The following is an 18,454-nucleotide window of genomic DNA, read 5'->3' as shown; positions in this document are numbered from 1 at the left end:
AGATGGCTGTTAGGTGATTTCTTAAACATCCAGGGATGGAGAGACTATTGTCAGGTGGGGAGCCTGGATAGAGTTTAAAAGCATTGATTTCCCCCCCCCCCCTGTCACGTATTCACAAGAAGCTGATCTATTAACAGGCCGAGGCAAATTAGAGCCAGATATGTCAGGAGATTTCAAGAGGGGGTTGGATTAGGTCTCTTGGGGGGGGGGGAAGGAACCGATGATGTATTTGACCCTGCCCTTGGGCTCAGCCTAGTGGTGTCCTACATCTATTTTCCTTTTGTTCAGATCTTTAAAAGGTTTCCCCTTTCGAATTGTGTCTGACTCAGCTCCGTTTCTTAGCTGAGGGAGGAAGCGTTGTCCAAAGACCCATCTGTGGTCATGTGGCCAACATGAGGGTAGATGTACAACTGGCTCACCACACTGAAAGTCAGCATTAATAGCTCTGCACTGAGTTGGATTTCATAAGGATGAGATTTCATGATACTGAGGCCTGGTATTCTACAACATTTTTTAAAGAATTACTGGGATAGAGCCGTGGTGGTATAGGGGTTAGAATGCAGCACTTCAGGCTAACTCACTGCTCAATCCAGGAGTTCAATTCTGAGTGGCTCAGGGTTGACTCAATCTTCCATCCTTCTGAGATTGGTAAAATGAGCATATTAGTACTCAAGTCAGTGTTGCAGATAGACCTTTACTCTGGTAAATTGAACCTCAAGTATGTTTAAGGGTACGAAAATGGAGCCTTATTTCTTTCCCTACTTCCAAGGGTTTGATTACTGAAATTCAAGCATGGCCCAAACTGCTCTGGAACTGCTCTCAGCTCCTGTTGCAACACTAAGTTTTATATGCTGGCTTGTAAAGGATAAAGTCATTTCATAATAAATATTCCCCATAATCACAGTTAACACATCTTGAGAACGGTGCAGAATCAAACCAAGCACTTCATGCTTAGACAAAGGCTCTTTTGTAAATCTTTGGTGGACCACCTTTGCCAAGCCTAGTGTGCCATTCTAATAACGTTCTTGCAGACCTGTGCCTGGAGAATACATGGAGGCATTTGGTAGACCAGGGCAGCTCTGCAGAACTATATAGACCAATCTGGATCTAGCAGCAGGGAGGGAGAAGGATCTTCTGTTCTCTCTCAGCCTCTAGAGCAGTGGTTCTCAACCTCTGGGTCGGGACCCCATTTGGGGTCGAACGACCATTTCACGGGGGTTGCCAAACAACGCAGTCCGCCATTTTTTCTCCCTTTTCCTTAGCTGTGCTACTCCCTTTTATTCTATTGGCTTTTGAAAGCCAATAGAATAGGACTCTCTTGAATAGAGTCTAATTCTATTGGCTTTCAAAAGCCAATAGGAACTGTCCAGGCTGTCTCTGCCCTGCTGAGCCCGCCAAAAGTCCCATTCTGCAAACGGTGCTACACCAGTTGAGTAGTTCTCGACTTACGACCGGTTGAGTAGTCCTCAACTTACGACCGGTTGGGGAATCGCGGCATTAAAAAGGTTGAGAACCACTGCTCTAGATCTGTTGAAAAGTGCATGGCATCATGGGGAGGGGGAGGGGATTCCCTTGAATTAAATTAGACTTGGTGACTTCATGGACAGGTACATGTAGTTTTTTGAATAGAAATGTGAGTGCAGTTGCTTTCTTTGGGACCCTTTTCTTTGTCTGGCTTACAGCGCCAAAACCACCTTAGTAATCTAAAAATTTAGACAGGTAATTTACAAAATTCTTCTCTATCATTTGCTTTCAAAACTTACAAATGGGCAAGCCTTCTGTAACTCTATGTGCCCAGATGGCAACCAGGCCATATCTGGGCCATAATAAAGGTGGGATATAAACAAACAATCATTGGTTTATTTCTGATTCAGTTCCAATTTTTTCTTTATTACAGTCTCAGACCAAATACATAATTTAGTTTTAAACTACAGAAACACAAGAAAAGCACTAATATATAACTTAAACAAAAGAAACCTTAAGACAATTAACCAGGAAAATATATATCCCTTAGCTTTTGTAAACCACAGCTATCGGAAGAAACTTGGCAGCGTTTGCTTCACTTTGTAGAATAGAAAACTGGATGCAAAAGTTACAAATGAAGACCAACAAGCCTCCTGCAGCTCGAAAGTTAAGACAAAACGTACCGGCTGCCGTGTCGCGAAGTGGCCAAAAGCTCCGGGGAGCCGAGCCGGCAGATTGGGTGATCTAGGTTGGACGAAGAGAACGGGAGCCGCGGCGCTCGGCCAGGGAGGTGGGATCTCGAGGCTACCCAGATCCAAATTCCGGGCTTTGGTATCCGGGGTAGATGCGCTGGCGGCCCGCCAAGGGGCCGCCTGAGCCCCCCGGCGACTCCAGGGGCCCGGGAGAGGCCGACGCTGCCCCGGCCGAGGGGGCCGTGCCTGCAGCCCGCTGGTGCCCAGGGAGCCGTGCCCGCTGAGGGCGGCTTCGGCCCGCGCCTCCCCCTTGCCAGGCAGGGCGCCGGGGAAGCGACCGCATCCTTTCCCCGCGGCCTTGCCGCGCTGCCCGGGCAGGAAGAGCGCCCCCGCGCCTTCCGCCCGGAGCCGCCCCCCCCGCCACCAGCCGCAGACGGGGCGGGGCGCGCGGCGTCACGTGGGCCAGGGCTATAAGAAGAGCTCCCGCGCGCGCCAGACGGAGCCGGCGAGTTGCGGAGGGGAGGAAAGGTAGCTGGGCGGGCGGAGGCGAGGTGCGCACGAGGCCGGCCGGGCGCGGATCAGCGAGCAGCGGGGCGCTCTTCGCGGTGCGTCTGGCTCCGGCGCGGGGTCCTTGCCGGGAAGGCGTCTTGTGGCTGCCCGCGAGGCCCGCCTGAGGCGCGGCTTTCCATTGCAAGAAGAACACCGGCGGGCGGGGCGCCATGGCGGGGTTGCGGGGGGGTCCGCGGAGCCGGTCCGCTGCGCTTCTTTGGTAGCAGCGGACGGGCGGCCCTCGGCTGCATGGCGTCGGCCGTGCCCACGGCCCTGGCGGTGGGCCTGACCACGGAAGCGGCGGGGGCGGAGAGCCCGCTGGGCGCCTTCCTGTGGATGCTGGTGCTGGGCTTCGCCATCGCCTTCGTGCTGGCCTTCTCGGTGGGCGCCAACGACGTGGCCAACTCCTTCGGGACGGCGGTGGGCTCGGGCGTGGTGAGCCTGCGGCGGGCCTGCGTGCTGGCCTCTGTCTTCGAGACGGCGGGCTCGGTGCTGCTGGGTGCCCGGGTCAGCGAGACCATCCAGAGAGGGCTGATCGACGTGCGCCTCTACGCCGCCGCTCCGCAGCTGCTCATGGCCGGCTCGGTCAGCGCCATGTTCGGTGAGCGGCGGGCCCGTCGGGGGGGGGAGGGCGGCGAGGGGCACGGCGCGGGGGGGAGGGCGGCGCTGCTGACGCCCTTTCCCGGCAGGCTCGGCCGTGTGGCAGCTGGCCGCTTCCTTCCTGCGGTTGCCCATCTCCGGCACCCACTGCATCGTCGGGGCGACTATCGGTTTCTCGCTGGTGGCCAAAGGACAGGAAGGAGTCCAGTGGTCCGAGCTGCTGAAAGTCGGTAAGCGGGGAGGGAGCGGGGGGGAGGGCGGGGAAGAGATCTGGCGCCTTTGCCTCCCGTAACGGCGCCACTCCGGCTGTTTCTGCCTCCCTCAGTGCTGTCCTGGTTCATCTCCCCGCTTCTCTCCGGCGTCATGTCCGCCCTCCTGTTCTTCGTGGTCCGGACGTTTATCCTGAACAAGGTAGGTCGGGGGCCTGCAAAAGCGGCCCGCTTCATCGCCGCCGCCGCGCCTGCCGCGGGCAGATAAGGCCTAATCTCTGGCCTCAGCGGTCGGGAAGGGAGCACGTGGGCGGCCCCGGAGAAAGACGGCCGGCCTGGGTCTCTCGGCCGACGCCAGCCCCAGGAGGCCCTTTGGCAGAGGGGGCAGGGGGCACTAGCCCTGACAACCTGGCCTGCACGTGTGCATGTGGTCAGGATAGGTGCTGTCTAATGGGAGTCTCCAGGGGAGAAAAATGCTACTTTAAATGCTACTTTAAAAATGCTACTCTCCGGAGGCCTGTTAGCCACCCGTGTCTAAAAAGCTCCATCTTTCCTGATGGGATGATCTGTGTCCTGCAATGTAGTCCTCCTTTTGTAGAGGTTTGGTGGGCAAGAACAGAATAATATACAATGAGATGCTTCTCCTGTTGAGAAAGTGGGTCTGCTGTTCTAAATTTTTGAAATTTTCAAAGTTTAAATAAAATATTTCTTCACTGCTGCCCTGTATACTTGCTTAACTGATGTAGTAGTGATGTGTGATTAGATTGTAACTGTAGAATTTTATAGTTAGGAGTTCTCTTCAAGGGTCAGATTGATGGAAACACCCCAGTATCATTCTCAACACTATTTAGTTCTTCCTTGCACATGCTCTGCCTGAATGTGTCAAAGGACAGGACAGCCTACTGCTTCTTTTGGTAACTGGTTTCCCAGTTGTCAGGTTTTGAGTATAGGGAAATTTTTCCTTGGTACAGGTAGTCTTCAGCTTACAATGTCAGTTGAACCCAAAATGTGGCTTCTCCATTGACTTTGCTTGTCAGAAGGTCACAAAAGGTGATCACACAATCCTGGGATACTGCAGCCATCATAAGTATGAATCACTTGTCAACCACCTGAATTTTGATCATATGATCATGGGAATGCTGCAACAGTTGTAAATGTGAAAAACGGTTTCACTATTTTCAATGATGTAAATTTGAACGGTCACAAAATGAACTGTACAGGACTACACTGTACAGTTAAATCCTGCACTGATAGCAGGTCATGGTCGCTACCTGACTTCTCTTTATAACTAACCTTTTTAAGTTTTCCCGAGAAATGGTCTTGGAGGGAAAATTTATTCCCTCCCCCCCCCCCAACAATCACCCTCCTGGTCCTCTGATGGTTTTCTGGGAAGACCGCAGAAAGTGGGGTTGGGTTGGGATGGGAGAGGCTGAAAAACCTATAGAATCCTCAGTGTTTTCCGCCGCAATTGCAAAACTATGAAGTTTATAGTTCTGAAATTAATAGTATTTTTTCCAGAAGATTCAAAGATAGTAAATATTTCCTTTTTCTTCCCTGTGGTTACCAAGATTATTAATGTTGCTCTTTTAAAATATGTCATTGTATTTAGAGAAGTAAAATTTCTGGATGTGCTGTTTTATAATAACGGATGTCATAAAATATATTTTTTGTAGGCAGATCCTGTTCCAAATGGATTACGTGCATTGCCCATTTTCTATGCTTGCACAATTGGGATCAATCTCTTCTCAGTCATGTATAGCGGTGCAGACTGTAAGTAAAGCTTCAAATATTGAGGTTTAATTTTATAGTATTTTATAAGCTTCTTAATCAAACACAGAATTTTACCCCTTTTGCTTTTCAGGACTGAACTCTTCTAGAAGGCAACTGGTGTGGGCCATTACAGAAAGCTGCAGGCTAGCAAACGCTGAGTTCAACCTTAGCTAGTTATCCTGTCCAAGAGGCCTGTTCACTCTGTAAATTACTAGAGTCCTTTCTTCTTAATCCACACAGGAGCGACTGTTTCTGACTTACTGCTGATGTTCCACAACCCCCCCCCCCCACACTCAGTTGCCTGCAGACTCTGATCTGACCTCTCCCTTTCCTTCTCATGCTGTCTTCTGCTGAAACTCAGGATTCTAGCTGCTGCTAAACCAGAATATTTCCCGTATTCTTCTAATCAAATTCCTACCAGCTAGGAGGCTCTGGGTGGATTTTTCACTCTGGGTCTCCATGCCTTGAATATTAGATTCCAAAGAATTTTCCTGCTTTCCCCTTGTTCATGATGTGCTGGCAACAAATGCGTGGAAGAAGAATGTCATATTTCTGTGCTGGAACCTTCTGAATCTCTTCAAATAATAAACTGGGTTTTGGTGGGAGAAAGAAGCTGGATTTAGCATTTTTGCTATAAACCAGGGAGATGTCATATTTACAAGGGCATTTCTACTGGAATGTAGCCTGGTGCAACAGGTCTAAACTGCAGGTAGTTGAATTAACTTTTAAGTGCCTGAAACTGCCTTTTCCCTTTGGTGCTTACAGTGTGTTAGAGCGACCCTTTTGTGTGTTACTTGAAATGTGTATGTGAATAACGAGTAAGATACCTCAGCCATAACCATCTCACCTGGAATTTATTCCCAAGACCCTCTTACCAACCTAATTTTTCTAATCCTGCAAAAATGTTCCTATTCATTTTTTTATTACTTATTTTATATTAGATGCTGCTTTGACTGATTATGGATGCTGCCCTGACTGATTGGAAAATAATTAGATCAGTTGTGATACCAAATTTGTGGATCCCAGGTTTTGTTTCAGATAGGCTTTCTGTTGTTACTGGCATATTATCTTTCTCCCTTTCAGCCAAGAAAATAAGTGATAAACTGTATAAAAACATTCTTGTATGGGAGAGCATTGAAATAGTTGGCAAAATATGAGCAAGGGAAGAAAGTAAGGCCAGAGTGAAGCTGATTTAATAAGGATCAGTCAAGATATCTTGGTTTCTTTTTCCCAGGAATTACCATTTCTTCGAGACACCATATTTTATTTATTTATTAATGACTGTATTCACACATTAGTCTGGGCAGAAATGGACCTGGGTGTATTTTCGTTCATTGTGTGGTGGAAACCCTATTGTCCTAGTTAGTTCTGTGATCCAGAATGCAATGTAAAGCAGAATGGCTTGTTAGCTTGGCATGTAAGATGAACGTTGCAATTGTATTAACTTGGGTGTAACAGACTATTCCACAGTGAGGGACACGAAATGGCAGACATGCAGTGGACTAAGCATATAGGTGCTTTGGTTATGTAAAAGTCATGTCATCTTGCAGTAATTTACTGTAACATGAAAAAAGGAGGTGAAAGGTATTAACGTCGAAAGGAATGGGGCTGCATTATCCCTACTAGTATGAGCATATGGAACTCTACATTTATTCTTGAGTATTTTTGTATTTTTAGAAGGGGGCTCTTGCTACTGTGTTTCAAGATGTGTTATTTTATTTCCTAGTGCTGGGCTTTGACAAAATTCCCCTCTGGGGCATCATCCTTATTTCTTCGGGGAGTGCTATTTTGTGTGCTCTCATCGTCTGGTTTTTTATCTGTCCAAGAATGAAGAAGAAAATTGAACGTAAGTAAATAAAATGTAATTGAATTTGAGGGTGATGGTGCTGAGTAGTTGACTACTTAGATGTTATCCTTTTAGACAAGCCATTCCCAACCTTTTTGAAACCAGGGACTGGTTTAGTGGGAAACAATTTTTCCCACGGGAGGGAAGGAATGCTTTAATGTGCTACCTAGATCCGTACATGTGCAGATAAATCTTCACTCACTTGCACGAACTGGGTTCCTCACAGGCCACAGACTGGGGGTTGGGGACCCCTGTTTTAGATAACTGTCTAGTTTAAACAGTTGAATTTAAATGTAAACAATTTGAAAGAAATGATGCTATGTTCATGTATGCTGCAAGTTGTTTTTAGTGCCAGAATAACGTTACATAGTTAAAGCAAAGTCCAGAGTGTGTGTTGAGTATAGCCTGGGCAGATCCAGTGTAGTCTCAACTAATCAATTGCAAAAGTGGGAAGGATGCTTTCCACGCTATAATGATAGCAGTTCTGTGCTTGCTGAGGAAAGGGTCACTCAGACTGCAGAGAGTTTATGCCTAAGATCCCCACAGCTGAACGTTGTTGGCATCTCTGTTGTCATAGCTGCCATAAAAGTGAAATAGTTCGCTGCCTTTCCGATGTGAAATCTTAGAGTTTCTAGAGCATGCACATTATGTTTTTAGCTCTAGCAAACAATTTCCTTTTTCTTAACTCCAACCCGTTCCTTTAGAATGAGTTTTTGTTTGGATCCTGTTCCAAGGCATACTTGGAAATATAAGATGAAAATTATTTTCTCATCCTAAAATATTAAGCATTCTGCAGAAGTCTTGTGACTTAGGCCACCACGTGCTGCTTATATCTGGCACAGGACAATATGTAAAACTATTGCATTTAACTTTATGGTGGGAAGGAGGAGTTAACATAGTTTTCAGGTATTATGGAGTGTGAATTTTCATATCCCTTGTTGTGATTTGCAGATCTTTGCTACTTGGTTAAACTTTGGAAACTGGCGTTGGATTAAGTTGGGGAGGTGAATGGTTTTCTTAGTTGCAACTTGCTTATTTCTGCAGAAGAGATAAAGACCAGCCCTTCCGAAAGCCCATTAATGAGGAAAAAGAATAGTCTGAAAGAACAAGATGAAATTAAGACTACAGATAACAGCATTGCTGATGATGAAGAGAGGAGCAACACAGTTGATACTGTGCCTCACAAAGCAGCTCTTGAGGAAAGGGCCGTTTCTTTCAACTTGGGAGACCTGGAGGAGATTCCGGAACGGGAGAAGATGAAGGAAACAGTCATTGACAGTGGTGAGTAGAGGTGACTCTAGTAAGTCCCGGTGTAGGCTCAGTGGAGCTCTGCTAATGATGTAGAGAATAAGCACTTGGTAGTTATGTAGCAACTTACATGCTGTTGAAGTCAGACTGCCTACTTTATGTCTGCAGGAGCCATGCAGCTTCCCAATGGGAGTCTTGTTCAATTGAACCATATGGTGAGCAACCAGATAGGTTCCAGTGGACATTATCACACTGTGCATAAAGATTCTGGACTGTATAAGGAGCTCCTTCATAAGCTCCACCTGGCCAAAGTGGGGGACTGCATGGGAGATTCTGGAGATAAGCCTCTGCGGCGTAACAACAGCTATACCTCTTACACAATGGCAATCTGCGGCATGCCTCTAGATTCTTTCCGAGTCAGGGAGACAGAATCTAAGGGAGCAGAGGAGGTAGAGAAGTGGACGTGGCCCGGAGTAGATTCCAAGAAGAGGATCCGCATGGACAGCTACACCAGCTATTGTAACGCTGTGGCAGATGCTGCCCACCCCACCGATGTGGATTTGCAGCAAGTGGAGATGGGGGCTGTTAATATGAAGGATAGCAGTTGCTCTCTGGATGATTGGCATGACCAGGACAAGCCGGAAGTGTCTCTGCTCTTTCAGTTCCTGCAGATCTTGACTGCCTGCTTTGGCTCTTTCGCTCATGGAGGAAATGATGTGAGGTGAGTGGCTGGCTTGTTCTGGGTGACCTGAAGTAATTTATGCACAAGAATAAAGGTGCTGTTGGGGCAGAGTTGGCCTTTGGCAGTTACTCCTGTCCATTTATTGAGATAAAAATATTACACAGGTTGATGGCAGGGACTATTTTTCTTTTGCCACTTTAGGGGTATTTGAGATGGTTGATTGACCTGATGCGTTTTCTCTCTTGGCAGCAATGCTATCGGTCCTCTTGTTGCCCTGTACCTGGTGTATCAAACGGGCAATGTGTCTTCCAAAGTAGCCACTCCTATTTGGCTCTTACTCTACGGAGGTGTTGGGATATGCACTGGCCTGTGGATCTGGGGAAGAAGAGTCATTCAGACCATGGGCAAGGACCTCACTCCCATTACACCTTCCAGGTAGGAGTTGTCCACGCAGGATAATATCGTAGCCTGGGGAGCCAGGCTGGAACTGAGTGGAGTGATGTGAGGGCCTCATGAGCTTGATTGAAACTCAAGGATCCTTTGGAACTTTTCATAAACATTTTTTTGTAATCTCATTTAATTTTCTGTTCTTTTCTGATTTCTATATTGATTGCAATTTTCTTTTCTGCAGTGGCTTCAGCATTGAGCTGGCATCTGCTTTGACTGTGATCATTGCGTCAAATATTGGTTTGCCTATCAGCACAACTCACTGTAAAGTAAGTAAAAAGGACGTCTGTAAAATGAATGTTAACATGATTGGTGGCAGCCATCTTGTTAAGGCCTGTGATTCTTCTATGCTCATCTCTGACTTTTTTCTAGAAAGCTCGGAAGCTAGTTCCAGTTTCATTCTAATACTTGGCTTGAAGGAGAATAGTACTTGTTTCTCCCAAGTCAACTGTCCACCCATTATATTGATCACATTGGCCTTTATATTAGACTATATGTTCTTTGGGCTTCATTGCAAGGGTTGTACTGTGTTTCCCCGAAAGTAAGGCCTACACCAACAATAAGCCCTAGCTTGATTTTTGGGGATGGGCCTAATATAAGCCCTATCCCAAAATAAGCCCTAGTTTTGGGACGAGGCACACACCTAAAACAAGCTAGGGCAGGGGTGTGGAGCTGCCCCACCTGCCCCGCACCCACTTACCTGGCAGCCAGGCCTCTCCTTGCTGGCCCACTTCTTAGGCCTCTTCTGCAGCCAGGGTTGCATTTCTCACAGGGCTTTCCGGAAGGCCTGTGCAGCCAAGATCCGAGCTATGGATTCAATCCATAGCTTGGTTCTGCAACACCTCAGCAGCCGAGGACTGAGCTATGGATTGAATCCATAGCTCGGTACTCGGCTACATAAGCCTTCTGGAAAGGCCTGACTGCAAAATGCAGGCTCGAATGCAGAAGAAGTGGACGGGGTGGGTGGGGCTACTCCGAAAATAAGACTTGGTGCCTGTTTTGGAGGGGGGAAAAAATAGGACCCAGTCTTATTTTTGGGGGAAACACGGTGCAAACTTTGAGTCCAGGGAAAATATGTGTGGGAACTGCTATGAATGGCATTTAGTTCCAACTGGGCATTGACTGCTGCTTTGTTAAGTTCTGTACTTTTTATCTCCTCCAGGTAGGATCAGTGGTATCTGTAGGCTGGCTGCGCTCGAGGAAAGCTGTTGATTGGCGTCTATTCCGCAATATCTTTATGGCCTGGTTTGTTACTGTCCCCATTTCCGGAGTCATCAGTGCAGCCATCATGGCTCTACTCAAGTACCCTATCCTGGGAGTGTGAAACAGGTGTGCTGAGCACCTGGTATCTCTTTGCATCTTCTTGCCAAGTGGCTGAAACAGTGTTAGGGTGGCTCCACCAATTACAAAAAAGGCTGAATGTGTTATTTGTGCGGTATCTGCTTTTATGCACAACCTCTTCCTTGGAACTAGAAAAGAGCTAGGTCTACAAATCATTGTGTCTATATTTCTAAACTTTTTTTATCTGGCGTTAACTTAATATTTAACGTCAGAGGTATCATTGTTTTGCAAGCTCTAAACACAAACTTTAGTGAGCACAATGAGGAGAATGTAAGCTAGCAGAAAATCTGTGGTGAATACCGCTTTTATAAATAAAACTTTTTAAATAAAAAAAACAGGCTCTGGGATAAATGTATGGGTGGGGCAATGATGATTTTATAATAGTTGTGTTCTTAATATGTGCTTGCAGTAGCAGTACCTAAAGTAGTTGGAGATTACAAAAATAACTGAATTAGTTTTAAAAAATCTGTATACAATTAAAAGGCCTATTACAAAGCAGAGAGGTTTGGATAATAAGCCTTCCTTATTCCTTTCTGAAAGAGTTGTAAGGTTCTTGTTTGGGGGAACAAGTAATTTCCAAAATCCTTTGCTAAGTGTGTGTGAGAGAGTGAGAGATACAGTATCTTATTTAATACTTTTTTGGTACCTGGAATAATTCTTGGAACATTCAGATGAATAAATATTTAACGAACTTTGCAGGAACTGTGTTTGAAAAGTTCTGTATTATATATCTTGTACAGTTCTAAGAATGAAATTAAATATTTCTGCCCTGTTAAAAGCCATTGGAATTTTCATTTAACCTTCAGGCTAGTTGTTGCCTCCTCTCCAAGAACTAATTTCTTTCTATAATACTGAATTCAGATGGAATTGCCAGGATAGATTTAATTGAAAAAAAAATTAAACTGAAGAGGCTGAATCCAGATTTCGGCCTCCTGTTTCTCTTAAGTCACAAATTAATATTTTTGTCAAAACCTGATTAGTGTCGTCAAACACAAGGAACAGTTTGGCTGTGATTAATTAGGTCATTCTCGTGACTCCATTTGGTTGAAGCAGAGGAACTTTTACTGAAAGAAAATCATTGCAGCCAGGTGGTATCTGGTGCTCCCACGAAAAATACAAAGCTATCCTTTTCCTTTCCCACTCCTTCCCCCCATGACCAGCCAATGTGATGCCAGTAAGATGTTTTGAAAAATTTTGAGATGTTAAATTGGTAACGTTCCATTCTGGGGGCAAATGGCCTTGAAAATCCTGGTACAAGCAAGGTGCAGGCCGGTGATGGTAGACCTGACACAAGCACAAGAGATCTGGTTTTGGGGAATGTTTCTACTTTTGTAGATCAAGTACAGTTCTGTGTAAATTGGGCCGCCAAAAGCCCCCAGGCTGCAGCTTGGTACCGGGCCACAGCCTGTTCACCTGCTCAAACAAATGGAGCCTGCCGCTCAGACACAACCATTTCCTCTACCACCAATCCGCCGGTTCACAAAGCTGGAAAGGTTGGGGGATCACTGGTGTAAATTCTTACATACTGTATAAATTTCAGGTTCGGTCCATGGCAAATGCTTGAATATGGTTTGGACCAGTCATATCCTCAAAGACCAACTCTCACAGGGCGGGTGAGAAAATTTAGGTAAAATTTAGAAGAGGACGGACTGTTGGATATGTTTGCCACCCTGAAGGCCAGATTTAAAAAAAGAAAGATCTAGCCCAACAGAACACAAAGTTAGGGGATGAAATAGAATCAGACTTTAATGGAAGAACATTTTTCATCAGTTGCGAATCTTTGGGTGCAGCCTTGGAATCATTGGAATCTAGTAGGCTATATGATTTGACTTCAGCTTCTCCCCGGTTCAAGGTTGTCTTAATCTTCCATCCTTCTGAGATTGGCAAAATGAGGACCCAGATTGCTGGGGGCCATAGGGTGATTCTAAACCGCTTAGAGAGGGCTGTAGAGCACTGTGAAGTGGTATATAAGTCTTAAGTGCTATTGCAAGTTTGAATTTTCAGTATTTTTGCATAAATACGACCTTCAATGCAATATGATCTCCACATCCAAGCTCTTTAGACTACATAAGAACCCAATTAATCAAGTAAAAATCATTTTTCGATTGAGGAAAATGATCCAAAAGTATAATTCGTGGCAAAAGTACAGCAACTGGTGTGCCCCTCGAGGCAGCAATAACTGCCATTAATCATTTCCAATAACTTAAATCAGTCCCACACCATGGCTTGTAGGAGTTTTAGCCCATTCTTCTTTGTTCCGCTTGGATGCTGGTAAGTTCCATCTCTGAATTGCCCACAGTGTTTCTGTAGGATTGAGGTCAGGGAGGTGCAGCTCATGTTCAGGTGCAAGTAGTCCTTGACTTAACAACAGTTCGTTCAATGACTGAAGTTGCGGCACTGAAAAATGACTTATAACCATTTTTCACACCTGCTGACTGCTGCACCATGGCTACATGGTCAAAATTTAGATGCTTGGCAACTATGATGTATTTAGGATGGCTGCAGTGTCCTGGGATCACCTTTTGTGATCCGATAAGTCAATGGGGAAGCCTGATTCACTATGTTACTATGTTACTGACTTAACAACTGCAGTGATGACGAATTATAATTATGTAAAATGGGGCACACCTCACTTAACAAATGTCTCACTTAGCAATGGAAATGTTGGGCTGAACTGTGGTTGTAAGTCAAGGTCTAGCTGTAGTAGCTTTTCTAGTATGCAGTTCTCAGAAAGGAACTTTTAGTGCCTTGCACAAATGGAGCTTCAGGCGCGTGCAAGAACCCGCTGCTCGTGCAAATGGAGTTGTGCACATGCACTTGCTGCTTGCATGGAACCATTTCCTCCTCCCCTTCCCCCGGTCCACAAAGCTAGAAAGGTTAGGGACCCCTGTGGTCTACCCATTTCGTCCAGACTTCTTTGAAGCTGCAGCCCAACTATGTTCTGCACCGCTTTATTGAGAAAAGGAAAATTGGAGACTGGAGAAAAATTGTCCAAAATTGTTGGAGCCAATGCTTCTCTCCCAGACTAACTGGCCAAATTAACCATCACAAAGTCCTGTTTATTTTTTAGAAGTCAAAGAAACAAATACTTCCAAGTATTTGTTGAGATAACAGGACATCACCACAGCAATTTTATACTTAGATATTCTTCACAGTAACTCGATATTCCAGCGTCATTTTAAACAGAGTTGCTGACTGATTATCTAAATAATGACATTTTACAATTCTTACTGCAATGGTGTAAGCCTTGACATGGACTCTTACATGTGCTCAGATCAATGGTTTTGGCAGGTCACAACACTTTCTGGGCACACCAATACAAAAATGTCAGTTATTAGCAGCAATGAGAATAAAGTTCACAAAAGATTTTTAAACTTTTCCAAAGTTTTTGGAAGTTAAATCTGCTTAAACGTAAATTAAAAAATAATAATTGAAACATCAAAAAATATCAAAAGGAGTTGATGAAACTCTTTTTTCTAGAAACCCTGATTCTGAAGAGGTTTGGATGTCAGATTCTGTGCCAATTGCAGTAATAGCATGTAGGGGATGCTGGAGAAAGAAATTATGCTGTACATGGTGCTGGCTGTGCCCTAGGCAGAGCAGTATATATTAGGGGTTGATGAAGAAGACAAGGGGAAGGGACATAACTATGCAAACAGAATAAATCGTTCTGATCTTCTGTTTTGCGGAAATCTTTAGCAGGGACAATATATTGAACAGCCTTTCTTTGTTTTCACAAAAAATATCATAAATCCTGATAGATTGCAGAAAAATCCCCAGAATTTCAACATTGTCACCAGCATCTTGGGTTAGGAATGAAGTTTCCAGCTTGTCAGCAGTTCTCTGGATCAGAATGACCCCTGTGCTGTAATTGATCAATTGGTCTCACAGCTATTCCTCCCAGGCTTCTGACCTGGAACTCTGGAATGGGATGTCCTTTTCATCTATTCCATGAACTGGGTGTTCCACCCTTCTCTCATCTTCAGGTTCTATCCATCCATTGCCCTCGTGCTTTTGGGGTCCGTTTGGGCTAGCAATATTGATTAGCCATTTTGTTTGGAAGAGCTAGCAGGCCATTCAAGAAACCAGGCCATCCAAGAACATGGCTTTGCTGCCCATGCTTACTCAGAGAAGGAGGGATCTGAATGGTTTGCCTTCATGCAAGGTAAATCTGACTAGTGGAAACATGTATTTAACTGAAAGTTTATTTTCACTATTATGTATTTTAAATACACAATAAATATATAGAAGATATTTAATATAGGTTTTCTACATTTCTATTAAATGATTTTTTTGAATATATATTCTAAATATTATAAGCTTATGATGCATACTTTTTCCTCATAAAGTTCCTTTATGCCCCTCCCTCCTGCACGTTTGTCTGGTTTCCGGCATCCTGGGAAGCTCCGCCCTGTCAGCGTGGCTCTCCCGCCCGTCAGCTGTCCGGCGGGGCCCTTGTCAGCTGTTCTTGCGGCCTCCGCTGCGTGGGCGCAGCTCCGAAACGTCAGCTGCCCGGCGACCGCCCGGAGCACCACCATCTGAAACGCCTCACCGGAAAGGTTGCTGCGTCGTGGAGGTTGAGCTGCGTGGAGCCAGTGCTGGCTGTCCTCTCCCCCAGCGTGCCGTCCTTCTCCTCCCCCCCCCCCCCGCTCTGCATGTCGAGCCCAGGAGGGCTGGACACTTGGTTCTTCGGGTCTCACAACGATGCACTCATTACTACTGTCACCGAGTCCATCTCCTTGCTGCTGGTTCTCCTCTGGTTTGTGTTGTCTAGACAATTGTCTTTGATCAATTCTCAGGGACTCCTTGGTGGCACATTACTATGGCAAGGACAAAGACATGCTACTTGTACAAATGGAGCTTCACGTGTGTGTGTGAGTGAGTGCCTGTTGCTTGTGCAAATAGAGACGTGTATGCACTCACCTGCCACTTGCAGAGCCTGATTCTGAATGGTCCATGGCCCAGTACCGGACGGTGGCCTGGGGTTGGGAACCCTTGCCCTTTGGAACAAGGTCTATAAACCCTTTTGTCATAAGCGGATTGTGCCTCTCCTGTCACTGCTAGGCATGACTGACCAGGATGGCAGCTCCCCTAGGAAGTGTGTTGCTTCTGCCATTTAATGCAGCCTTGGGTGCTCTGTGATCCCTGTACCTGTGGCCCATTTTATTGCCGGGATTTTCCTGTGGGCAGCTATTGCTCCCTGCAAGAAGAGGAGACAGGCAAGGGAGGGACGTCTGCAGCTGTTCCCCAGAGCACTCTGGTGTGGATGGGAGCTTCCCTGTGCAGACCGAAGGCGGAAGGAGTCCCACTCATCTACCAGGAGGCAGCAGCTGCCTTCCCTCCCTGGATCTTCCCTGCTGCTGCCAGTTCTGACAGTGACTCTTCTGGGCCTGCTGCTCAATTACAGGGAATCCTCAACTTAAGACCACAACTGAGCCCAAAATTTATGTTCCGAAGTGAGAAATTCGTTAAGTGGGTTTTGCCCCATTTTACGACTTTTCTTGCCACAGTTGTTAAGTGAATGAGTGCGGTTGTTAAGTGAATCTGGGTTCCCCATTGACTTTGCTTCTCAGAAGGTCGCAAAAGGTGATCACATGACCCCAGGACACTGCAACTGTTATAAATGTGAGTCAGTTGTCAGGCATCTAAATTTTGATCATGTGACCATGGGGATGCTGCAATTGTCATAAGTATGAAAAATTATCATAACTCAGTTTTTTCAATGCCGTTATAACTTCGAAAGGTCACTAAGCAAACTGTTGTAAGTCAGGGACTACCTGTAATGCAGCTGCTGTCTGCTCTTTGCCCAGGATCCCTGTGCCAGTGCACGCCCACCTGAGTTCATAAGGATGAGGGCAAGGCAAATCTCTCAATCTGAACCTCTGCAAAAGGCCATTCCTGCAGGGTGTGGAGAACTTGGTTTCTGCTGTATGACAGGTGTGACATGTATGTGGTGATAGGCATCTCTGCATGGCATGGCTTTGCCTAGAAGAAAAGACAAACGTTGCTACTTTTTTGCACCTTTGAACAGCATCTCAGGGGCAAAAGCTCTCCAACCTGCTCTAGCAGCCTGATTGTACTGATGCCACCTGATGCTGACAAGATTGACAGCTATTTTCCAGGCAGGTGACGGACATCCCTCTGATGAGTAGATCCTCTGAGAGATGCTTATTAGAGTATGTAACCAAAGAGAAGATCCTGTGCAGAGGGATCCCTCTGCAGGTGGAAGAGAGTTTGTTCCATTGGAAGCCACGGGCAGGTCTCTGCCAGAGGGAGGTAAGCAGACAAAATAGCTATGAGCTGAGGAGGGAAGAGAGCTGCAAGCCTCCAACCTTTGATTAAAGTCAGAAAGGAGAATTTTCCAAGTAACAAACTGGTACATAGTTAACATTTACTCCAAACATATAGGAAAAGATTAAAATTAATTTATTTTTAAACTTAAAAATTTAAGAAGTTTAGCTAAAAAGTAAGTTTTTGAATGTATTTTTTATTTTTTGTAAAAAATCAGAGTTTATAAAATTTTCTTTATGACTTCTAATAGCAGATCAAGATGATAAAACATCTTAAAATAATTTTCTCATGTTCAGAAGAAATTTAATGTTCTTCCATTTAAATTTCCATTGTTGCATCTCTATCACTGCATTCAAATTCTGCATTCATTTGACCACGTCTTTACTTAATCTGTACTTTGACTTCTTCAAATGTCCCATGTTATGAATTGAACTGAATATTTTATTTGGCCAAGCGTGAGATGGGCACAAGGAATTTGTCTCCCTTGCAGAAGCTCGGTGTACATGCAAAGCAACAGAATAATGATAACCTATAATAATACTAATAAGATGGGATAGTAAAGAAGAATACAGATAGTTCTCAACTTTCAACCGTTCTAAGTTATAGTGGCACTGAAAAAAGTGACTTATGACCATTTTTCAGTTACAACCTTTGCAGCATCCCCTTAATCAAGTGATCAAAATTCAGATGCTTGGCAACTGGTTCATATTTATGACCGTTGCTGTGTCCCAAGGTCACGTGATCACCTTTTGTACTTTCCAACAAGCAAAGTCAACGGGGAAGCCAGATTCACTTAAAAACCGGATTACTAACTTATCAACGGCAGGGATTCAGTTAACAACTGAGGCAAGAAAGGATGTAAAATTGGGCAAAACTCACTTAACATAAATTTTGAGATCAATTGTGATTGTAAATGGAGGACTACCTGTAGTAATACTACAGCATGGGTATATTTACTTAGAATAAAACAATACTGTGAGGATTAGGTGCTTAGCAGAGTGATGGCATGAGAGGGGACAAAAGTCCCCGTGTCCAGTGGCTTTGGCATGCAATGCCCTGTAACAGCATCCCAAGGGGGTGGGGGTTGAAACACTTTATGTCCAGGATGTGAGGGGTCTGTAAATATTTTCCCAGCCTCTTTCTGATCCATGCAATACACACGTCTTTGATGGAAGAAGGCTAGTTGTAATTGTTTTTTTCTGCTGTCCTATCTGTTGAAGTCTATACCTGTCCTGTCTGTTTGCTGTACAAGTTACAGATATGTGTTACAAGATTACAAGACGGGCAGATTCAGTGTGTCTTTCTCTGGTTGCTG

General features: G+C 45.3%; 1 protein-coding gene across 1 annotated transcript; it reads left to right on the top strand.

Annotated features, from left to right (window-relative positions):
• The first annotated feature begins 2,641 nt into the window (after positions 1 to 2,641).
• Positions 2,642 to 11,626, top strand: SLC20A1 (solute carrier family 20 member 1). The gene is made up of 10 exons (XM_039324103.1): positions 2,642 to 3,306; positions 3,395 to 3,535; positions 3,631 to 3,716; positions 5,188 to 5,284; positions 7,011 to 7,130; positions 8,175 to 8,411; positions 8,547 to 9,099; positions 9,310 to 9,495; positions 9,692 to 9,776; positions 10,670 to 11,626. The coding sequence occupies exons 1-10, from the start codon at positions 2,955 to 2,957 to the stop codon at positions 10,829 to 10,831; spliced, it is 2,019 nt and encodes a 672-aa protein (XP_039180037.1). The 5' UTR covers positions 2,642 to 2,954; the 3' UTR covers positions 10,832 to 11,626.
• Positions 11,627 to 18,454: the final 6,828 nt, after the last annotated feature.

The sequence above is a fragment of the Crotalus tigris genome, unplaced genomic scaffold (genome assembly GCF_016545835.1).
Source record: "Crotalus tigris isolate CLP2741 ecotype Arizona unplaced genomic scaffold, ASM1654583v1 scf7180000024293.1627790, whole genome shotgun sequence".
In the NCBI taxonomy this organism is placed as follows: Eukaryota; Metazoa; Chordata; class Lepidosauria; order Squamata; family Viperidae; genus Crotalus; species Crotalus tigris.
This window is presented reverse-complemented; position numbering and strand designations above follow the sequence as displayed.

What these genes read in the sequence shown, in the direction of transcription:
- SLC20A1 (XM_039324103.1), top strand. Translation starts at nt 2,955, where the DNA reads ATGGCGTCGGCCGTGCCCACGGCCCTGGCGGTGGGCCTGACCACGGAA. An exon ending in CATGGAGGAAATGATGTGAG is followed by an intron (nt 9,100 to 9,309) that starts GTGAGTGGCTGG and finishes CTCTCTTGGCAG; the next exon opens with CAATGCTATCGGTCCTCTTG. An exon ending in TCAGCACAACTCACTGTAAA is followed by an intron (nt 9,777 to 10,669) that starts GTAAGTAAAAAG and finishes TATCTCCTCCAG; the next exon opens with GTAGGATCAGTGGTATCTGT.